Consider the following 9,589-nt stretch of genomic DNA (forward strand, 5'->3'; position numbering starts at 1 on the left):
CGCACAAAACATCTCAAAGCCTATTTCTAAGCTATGTAAAGGATATTTAGGGCATATTTAACTTATGATCAAGTTCCAGAATGTTTGTTACAGTACAAGTCGGCATACTTTCGCAGTTTGTCGAAATTAGTCCCTGTAAGCAAATAAACTTGATTTCGCCACACCAAACCCTGTAAAACTTATTTCTAAGTTATGTAAAGGTTATTTAAGGTATGTTAAGCCTATTTCACTATTCCGGAGTGTTCGTTGCATTAAATTGGTTATATTTACGCATCAGTGCGCGTATAACCTTTCAGAAAGCGATTTAAAGCTTGAAATCGAACATGAATTGATATGTGCAAACGATACACATATTTTTACAAATCCCAAGTATGAAACACAATATTTCATAAATTTGGTATTTGTTTGATGGTTGCAGAGGCACGGGTGTCACATAGCACATTAAGAACTCACCAAAAATCGATAAACTCCTTACATGATTAACCGTGCCAATCTAACCGCCTTAACATCTGATGACTCTACATCCAATCGCCGACATCTGATTGGGCTTGGCGGTGGTGGGTCTGCGATTGGGTTGTGATTAGAGGGGAGTCTGTGTGTTGTTGCTTGGGTTTTAGTCCGGTGAGTGGTTGTGGTGATAGGTGGGTGGTGGTGGTGGTGGCAAGTTGAATAGTAAAAACAACACACATCAAGTATTTGCAAAATTAATGTAGGGGTTTTCATTGCCAATGATGCCATTGTAACATGATTGAGGTATCCTGGTTTTTTACTCACCCCTCGGGTTCGAGGTCCACCCATTGCACTTTGGGTGGGGTCATATAACTGGCTAGGGGTTTAGCAGGGTTTTTCTCCAGTTGAACGTCATGTCACTCTCTGTGCCTGCGACGACCCTGTTGTAAAGAACGACCGTCTGGCCTTAGTGGGACTGAGCTTCCAATGAGGAAGTGCGATAAGTCGACGTAGATAATTTGCCGTTCAAATAAAAAATTTAGGGATTAATATGCTAAATTAAATGTTTATTTTTTTTTATATCCACAAATGAAAAGAATTAACTTAAAACAAAATATATGGTATCAATTACTAATCAACAAGGTGTGAACGTCACATTACAATTATACCATTTCTTGTAAGATACGACCAATTTAACAAACCGTTATCTCTAACAGTAACAGCCATGGTAAATAATAGTAATAGTGAAAGGCACGACCACTTTCTCCAACCTTAATCCCCAAAACTCTTGATCACTTGTTGTATCGTCGGTTCAACATTTCGTTGTACCTAACAAGCGACTCAAGCCGTTGTAATTTCAGTTGTTGCTTAAACCTACTAATAAAATCATCCGCTTTCGCATCCACTTCTTCATCCAACTCATTCCTACTCTCCCTAGTCGTCGCTGGTCGCCTCAAGTCAACGTCCTCTTCCTCGTCCTCGTCCTCGTTTCTCGCGATTTTCACCTCGCTTCGCGACTTCTTCATCTCCACCAATGACTTCTTCGCAGGCTTCTTCTCAGACTTGCTCCGGATCACATGATGCTCCGTTTCCGTATCAACATTTTCGGTTCTATTAAAAGGCAAAGATACCTTGAACGATTTGACTCGGTCTAAAAAGGAAGGAACTCGGGCGAGTTGACCCGGTGAGTCAGACTCTACTGGAGAAACATTCTCATTGGAAAATTTAATAGACTTAACTCGTTCAAACAAAGGAGTACGAGCGGGTTGACTCGGTGAACTTCCTTCCGAGTTCGATAACTCAGGTGATAAATATATTGACTGAGCGAGTCGACTCATTGAGCTGTAATTTGGTGTTTTGGGTGGACTCGGTGAGCTTCCTTCCGAGTTCGATAATTCAGGTGATGAATATATTGACTGAGCGAGTTGACTCATTGAGCTGTAATTTGGTGTTTTGGGTTGAGGCTGTTGATGGTGCTGTGGTTGTGTGGTGGTGTAGGAAGATAAGTTAACCGATGATCGGGCTCGATCAATGAAGGAAGAAACCCGAGCGAATGGAGTGAGTGAAGGTGAGTCTCCTCCATCACCATGGTCATGGTGTTTGTGTGAAGCTATGAAAAGGGTAGCAATTATGAAATTTGTAAGACAAAACAGAACAGTAGGAGTCAACCAAGCAGCCATGGATTCCCACATTGAACTAATCATCATCATCATGTTGTGTTGGAGAAATGTTAGAGATGCAGGCAGATGATGAAATATATATATAGAGGGGGTGGGTGTGTTAATAAATCCACAAATATTATTATTGTTTTAAAATATATAAAAAAAAAAAAAGTAAAGTTACTATTGGAGATATTTTAATGTTTTTTTTGTCGTTTTTTGTTTTCTGAAAATATCTAAAATTGTAGAGTAAATTGCAATTTTATCCCTAGGGTTAGATACAATTGACAACCTTACTCTTTACCACGAAATTTTTACTGTCTTACCCCTCAACTATTGAAAAACGCTATAATATTACCCCTGTTGTTAAAAAACTTAACAGTTCTCTTAAATAGGATGTTAAATGACTATATTACTCTTTCTTATTAGGCCACACGGGGTGGCATTGTTATGGGCCGTGATACAATAGTATCACTCGTGGAACACCGCCCCGCCTAATTCCATCACTAGTGATGGAGTATAACGAATTATATGTATAACGCGTTGAAAAACTTTGGTGATGAATGTGTATCTTGTACATTGTGCATTAATACTTGTACATTGGAATCCTATCACTAGTGATACCACCTCCCCTACATTTCTATCACTAGTGATAGAATATTGGGTGATGACATGACATGATTTGATTGGATAGTGGGAGTGATAGAAACTATCACTAGTGAACCACCCCTCCTCCCCTTACCCTTTATGCTTTGTTGTAAGAAAACATATAACCCCCGGTGTTAAATATTTCCCCAAATTCTATATATAAATTAAGCATCATCTTCACCATCTTCCCCAAATTCACACACACTTCAGTTGCAGATAAAAAAATGTCAGCTACTTCATTCCACGCTGCTTCACTCACCTCTTCCTCCATTTTTCTTCAGGTAATCAACATCTATTCTCAACAATTTGTTTCCACTTCACTTCCACTTAACATGTTTATCTTTAATCGATCACCAGCAGGACAAAAGAACACGATTTGCATTACGATCCGTAACTCCAGTTTCCGCCATCACTTCTCGTAGATCATGTGCTCGAATTAGAGCTTCCTACACTGATTATTCTGCGGCACACGAGCGTCTGTCCTTCAATCTCGAACCATCGGTGGCACACGAGCGAGCAGTTTTTCCGGTCAACGGAACTGAGGATCTGAAAAAAAAAAAGTAGTTGAATCCCAATACTTACCTTCCACCTAACCAGGCAGTGTTAACAAGCCATCCGGTTGCACCATGTTTCTTCATCTTTTCAGCCGACGTGGCTGCATACTTTGTCGGATGAAGCATTATAAATGCAGCTCCAAAACAGGTAGAGAATGTTGCCTGTGGCTGTTTTATTCCATCTTCTTTTCCAGCAACCTGTATGTACGTACACAGTTGTTCGTGATAAAGGGCTTAATTATTTGGAGATAACGAGTAGAAGAAAAGCATCATACCAGAGCAGTGTAGCCACTGATGAAATGGTACATCGTTTGGTGTGGTCACCGATGGTGTGTTCGCCGGAGAGGAGAAGGAGAAAGGGGGAATTCTTTGGGGGGTAAGGTGGAAGTGATTTTCATAATATAGGTTGTTGTGTTGAGGAAGCCATCAAACTCAAGTGGGAAAGACTGTATTACCCTTTGACCGTTAATAAGTGACGTTGACTTTAAACAGATTTTAACACCGAGGGGTAATATTGCAGCGTTTTTCAATAGTTGAGGAGTAAAACAGCAAAAATTTTGTGATAAGGGGTAAGGGTGCCAATCGCATCTAACCCCAAGGAATAAAATTACAATTTAGTCAAAATTAAAACCTATATAAATTAGCAAGTTTTCTATGCATAAGGACTTGTACATTATGCTTTGCACATTATTCAAAAAAAAACTTGACTTTTTAGTTTTAACCCAAAGGTTTGTATCTTTTACAATTTTAACCCTACATAATTTGTTTTTTTAACTTTAACCCAAAACTTTTCATTATTTGCAATTTAACTTCACAACTTTTGTCACATATACTTTTCATCTTTCGCAAATTTCCGTTTTACGTATAGTTCTAAATTTTTTGAGTTAATACGACGCAACGTGCATGTGTGGTTCAACGTTTTTGCCTCTATTTTTCCATGTTTGACAGGTTCATCGCAACACGCATATCCTAGGTCAAGTCAGTGTTGGTGGTCGATGACGGTTGTGTGACATTAGTACTATTTGACACCGTTTTACGCCCCGCTGCAACGCGGGGTGTGCTTTGTGGGTTTTTCAAAGAAAAAATGGTTATGCATATGGTTGTCGTAACGTTGGCTTTAGGGGTTTTCCAAAAAAATGATTTTTTTTTTTACTTTTCACCCAAAAGTATTTCATAAATTACTTTTAACCCAAAACTTTTTATCTTTTGCAATCTACCTTCATAACTTTTTTTACTTTCAACTTTGTTCCTTTATAGTTTTCATTTTCCGCAAATTTTGCGTTTTATGCTTGGTTCTAAATTTTGTGACATAACACATCACAGCGTGCGTCTTTGGCTTAACGCTATTACGTTTCGTTCTAAATTTTGCGAGTAACACGACGCAACGTGCGTGTGTGGGTGAACGTTTTTACATCGTCTATTTTTTCCCCGTTTGACACGTTTAACAACATGCGTGTGTGGGAGAACGTTTTACATCGTCTATTTTTCCCCGTTTGACAGGGTTAACATAATGTGCGGGTCATAGACCGACTTAGTATATAACTAAAGAATCCCCGCCGCATTGCGGCGGGTCGTAATCCTAGTTCTAATACAGTTTTCAAAATTAAAGTTGTTATTGTGGAGATTTTTTTATGTTTTTTTTTTTGTCGTTTTTGTTTTCTGAAAAGAGAGAACATGCAGATATGGGGAAAAACATCATGTGCCACATTATTCATTTTCAACCTTTTGCTTTAAACAACTTTGTAAGAGCCTGATTGGTTTTATGATCTTTAGAACCTTAAAATGCAAGGATAAATGGGGCACATGCGGGGAGTGAGTTTATCTATCAACTTTAGGTGAGTGTTTGATTAGAATTTTGGTGAGTAGTTACCGATGAAAAACGAGGAGAGAAAAGGAGTTTGCATGTGGGGTCTATTCAGTTTCACCAATCACCAAGGACGGATCCACCCCCAGCCCAATGTGGGCGTGCGCACCCTCGGAACAAAAAAATTAATGCTATTTTCCGTCGAAAATCCAGTCCGCAACCTTTGGATTTTTCGTCCACACCCCTTGAAATCCGCACACCTTAGGTAAAAAATGTTCTCGATTTATATTTTAAATTTTTTTAGTAAACTCTGATTTAAAAAAAAAAAAAAAAAAAAAAAAAAAAAAAAAAAAAACTACCTGAATTATATAAATTTATACTAACCAACTTAACCCAAATACCCAATGTCTTAACCCACTATTTCATTAAACATAACTAGCTTACTAATTCCTAGTCTATTAACCAAACTCAACCTAAGTTCAAACTATAATAATTAAAATAAGTCTAACAGTCCCTTAGAATTCCTCCCGCCCTCCCTCTCTTGCGTCGTCTCCTGCCAGCGATCAGGGAACACAACAGCAGCCAGAACAGCACGTCATCCGTAACTGCGAACCACCGCCGTTCGACACCAAATTGCCGTCGTCCGACGCCAAACCAACCGGAATCCGATAAAGGGTAAGTTTTTATGTTTTTTTTTTTTTTTTGATGATTTTAGTTGATATTATAGGAGAAAAAGGGTAATAAAATTCTTAAATAGGTTTGAAATTTCGTGTGTTTTGACGTTGTTTATGGTTGTTTAGATGATTTTCAGGGTGATTATGTTGTTTAGATTATTTTTAGGGTGATTACACACGATTTCTAGGGCTTGAATAGTTGAAAATTAAAATTGAAACATTATGTTATGGAGCGATGAACTTATGGATCAATTGTTTGTGATAGTTGTATATGTTATATAGAGAAAGACTTGCTTAAGATAGTAGCTTTAGATAATGTTTTGGATAGATTTCAAAGAATGAAAACGCGTAAGACGACGTTTTAATTATGTTTGTAACAAGGTTTGACGTGTTTTTGATGATTATATAAATTTAGTTTGATGTTCTCTTGTTTGACATGACCCGACCCGACCCGATATGAACCGATTTTTTTCCTTATATACCTAGGGGCCTAAAATTTTAAACAATGTTCCGCACCCCCATGGAAAAATTCATGGGTCCGCCACTGCCAATCACACATTTCTTTCTGTTTTTTTAAGAAATTTTTTTTTACCACTCACCTAGAACCCGGCTAGAGGAGAGCACCCCTTGTGATTAAGTGCTTGAGGGGAGTTTGAGAAGAGAGTTAACATGGACGAATTTGATTGGCTCCGGTTAGAGTTTACCACTCACCTAGAGAGGAGCACCCTTCTCACCCTAATTATTTAGTTTTAAACTATTCAAGTACATGACTAAAATTATATCTAGACAAGATTATTAATACTTATATTCTAGTACCGATGTAGTAACTAAGGTGATGATTTTTTAGCTACTATTTCTTGTCTAATAGAGATCTCTAATGTATATTCTCTATAGTTAGATAGGTATTAATAATATTTGACACTTGTGGAGTGTTTGTGAGAATTCATGCTATATGGCGTATACTGATTTGATCGTCAGAGTGATCTTTCAAGGGTTAATTGTTTGTGCATTTGTGCTCATGGTACAACACCACCGAGACAGCTTCGCACCAAATATTCTTTTAGTTTAATCTCACATCACAACTCTACCAAAATTATTGTTTTATGATGATTAGTAAATTGTATGTTGGTCATACGTTGGAATTTGTTTTATATTAAACAATGATTAATTTTATTTTTCATAATAATTAACAATAATGGGCTTTAATTATCAAAAATCACAATAATTCTATTTTTCCAGCACATTGAATGGTGAAATTGTAATTATATAGTTTTTGATTCTGTGTTTTATTTATACATATGCAATTATAAAAACTATCCATGTGTAAGCCTAGAATTACAAAGTATACACTAAAGAGATGAATAAGTTATTTTTTATATCACCAAAGATTATCATTAATGTTATAGTGGATGGTTCAAACGAGAAGACATTATTTGTAAGAAGAAAAAAAAAAAGAAAAAGTTTCAATCTATAAGAATGTTTCATTTTACTTAATTTAATATTTGTATTTATTTTTATTTTAAGACTATATTGGTAAACTTACATAGATAATTAATTTGTATTTTCCTGTTTAATAACTAAGTAAATTAAAAAGTAAATTACAAGTTTTGTCCTTTATGTATGTCCCAAATTTCAGACGATGTTCTTTACTTTTAAAATTGATAACTTTTGTACTTAATGTTTGAAAATGTTGCACGTTATGTCCTTTATGCCAAACTCAGTTATAATTTTCAGTTAAATTAAGTTATATACACTAATGTGCAGTGCACATGAGGATAGAAATGTCATTACACCTCTCACTTGTCTTTTCCCTTATCTACCTCCAATCCTTTCACTTATTCACATTCATCATCCCTCACCCCAAACACTTCAACACTTCAGATCTGCATTCAAGTCAAAACACTCCAAAACCATCATAATTAGTGGAAAAGTTTCAACATATACGCCCAATCAAGATTCTTGTTCAGACCAATTGAATAAAAAAAAGTCTCTGTAAAATAGAAATCAATGAAAATATGTAATCCTAAGTTGGAAGCTGAAATTGAAAGGGTTCGTAGTAGAGAGAGGGAGAGAGAAAGAAGGGGTAAAACCCTCGTACCAGCTTCGTGTTTTAGAGTGAGTCGGCAGTACGGATGGAATCTCGGATGCCATCATCATGCAAGCCACCACCAGAGTTACCAATACCAATATTCACCTTTTCTCCGGCGGTCAAAATCTCCGACGCCGGCGACCACTACAGTAGCTGCCACCTCTATCTACCATCACCACCATTCACCCATTGTTACCGAAAAGCCAACATCAATCACAATCAACTCTAGATTTAACCTATCAGAATAAACCAGACAATGAAACCCTAGGTTAGGGTGCTTACCTCAGTTGCCGGTGACCCACCATCTACTCCGCCGTGTACGCCGCCATGTGTGGCGGATCCCCATACGATGCAACCGCCGGAGTTGATCAACACATAGCTGCTGGGATGGATGGATTGGTTTCGTACTTGAGAAGATGAATAAAAAGGGGGAAAGACATGGCATTATTGTTTGGCGGAGTATGCAGATGGAGATGAGACGTACAACAAACATTGAATTTAGCATCAAGTTTGACCTAGTCTAGAGTTGAAATGGTGAAAATGATGATGATGAGTTAATGAAGATGAATTGGAGTTGAAGATGAACAGGGGGTGTTATTAGGGTTTTAAAAGGGGGAAAACACAAGTAAGGGAGGGGAAATGACTGTTCTACCCTCGTGTGCAATGCACATGACATAACTTAACAGAAAATTGTAACTGGGTTTGTCCTAAAGGACATAACGTGCAGGATTTTGAAACGTTAAGGACAAAACTCATCAATTTTAAAGGTAAAGGACAGCGCCTGAAATTTGGGACAAACATAAAGGACAAAACTTGTAATTTACTCTAAATTAAATTTGTAAAACCTGTTCAATATATATATTTTTTCAAATTAAAAAATAACTTAATTTAAAGTATAGAATAAATTATAATGTGTGTAAGATAAATATTATTATGTGTTTGAAATACGATTTAAATTATTGTTCAAACATATTTTATTGCTATGCTAGTCATTGTTCATGAACTGTAATACTTCTAAAATATTTATTTAATAACAGTTACTCATTTTTTATATAATTTGTTTCTTAAAGTTTTGTAATTGATTATATAAATGTATATAATTGCATCCACTTATTTTTTCTATAAATTTTCCAACCACAGAAAAATTCACTAGATTACACTGATACACCATACGCGATAAATACATGCTAACTCATAGCCCCACTAGATAACGATATTTTACTTTGTAATTTTGTAGCTATACACCTCAAACACGCATATTCATGTAGATTTAACTTATATAATACAATCACTTTTTTTTCAAATGTAACAACGGTGCTTGCTAGTTGTTATCAAGTAGTGATTTTGACATACATAATTTATTTTTCGTCTATTTTTTACATAATTTATTCTTCGTCTATTTTTTCCAAGTTTTAACATATGATTTGATGTTTCATATATTTTAAATTTTTTCTTAGCATATAGTCAGTCATATAGACAATCGTTAATTGAATTAACTTAAGATTATAATATAAGACTGGAAGGTATGGGGGCCGGCTGATGTCCGGCTAGGCCCGGCGCCGGACCCCCACACCGCTCCCCTGGGGCTCGGCTCAGCACAAGCGGCGACCCACAGCCGGGTCCACCGTGCCTCCCTTTTCCTTTTCCTCTCACATATACCTATACATACATACATATATATACATAAAGGGGTTCATCCCCCACCCCCTTAG

At 36.7% G+C, this 9,589-nt stretch overlaps 1 protein-coding gene and 1 long non-coding RNA gene across 2 annotated transcripts; both read right to left on the minus strand.

Annotated features, from left to right (window-relative positions):
- Nucleotides 1-1,053: 1,053 nt before the first annotated feature.
- Nucleotides 1,054-2,205, minus strand: LOC110865475 (pathogen-associated molecular patterns-induced protein A70). The gene has a single exon (XM_022114730.2). It carries the CDS (start codon nucleotides 2,160-2,162, stop codon nucleotides 1,242-1,244), a length of 921 nt encoding a protein of 306 aa, XP_021970422.1. The 5' UTR covers nucleotides 2,163-2,205; the 3' UTR covers nucleotides 1,054-1,241.
- Nucleotides 2,206-7,515: 5,310 nt separating this feature from the next.
- Nucleotides 7,516-8,466, minus strand: LOC110865474. Its single transcript, XR_002550702.2, has 2 exons — nucleotides 8,160-8,466; nucleotides 7,516-8,043 (listed from the first exon to the last, which is right to left on the minus strand). It is a non-coding gene; the product is annotated as an uncharacterized LOC110865474 (long non-coding RNA).
- Nucleotides 8,467-9,589: the final 1,123 nt, after the last annotated feature.

This window comes from Helianthus annuus, chromosome 6 (assembly GCF_002127325.2).
Source record: "Helianthus annuus cultivar XRQ/B chromosome 6, HanXRQr2.0-SUNRISE, whole genome shotgun sequence".
NCBI lineage: Eukaryota > Viridiplantae > Streptophyta > Magnoliopsida > Asterales > Asteraceae > Helianthus > Helianthus annuus.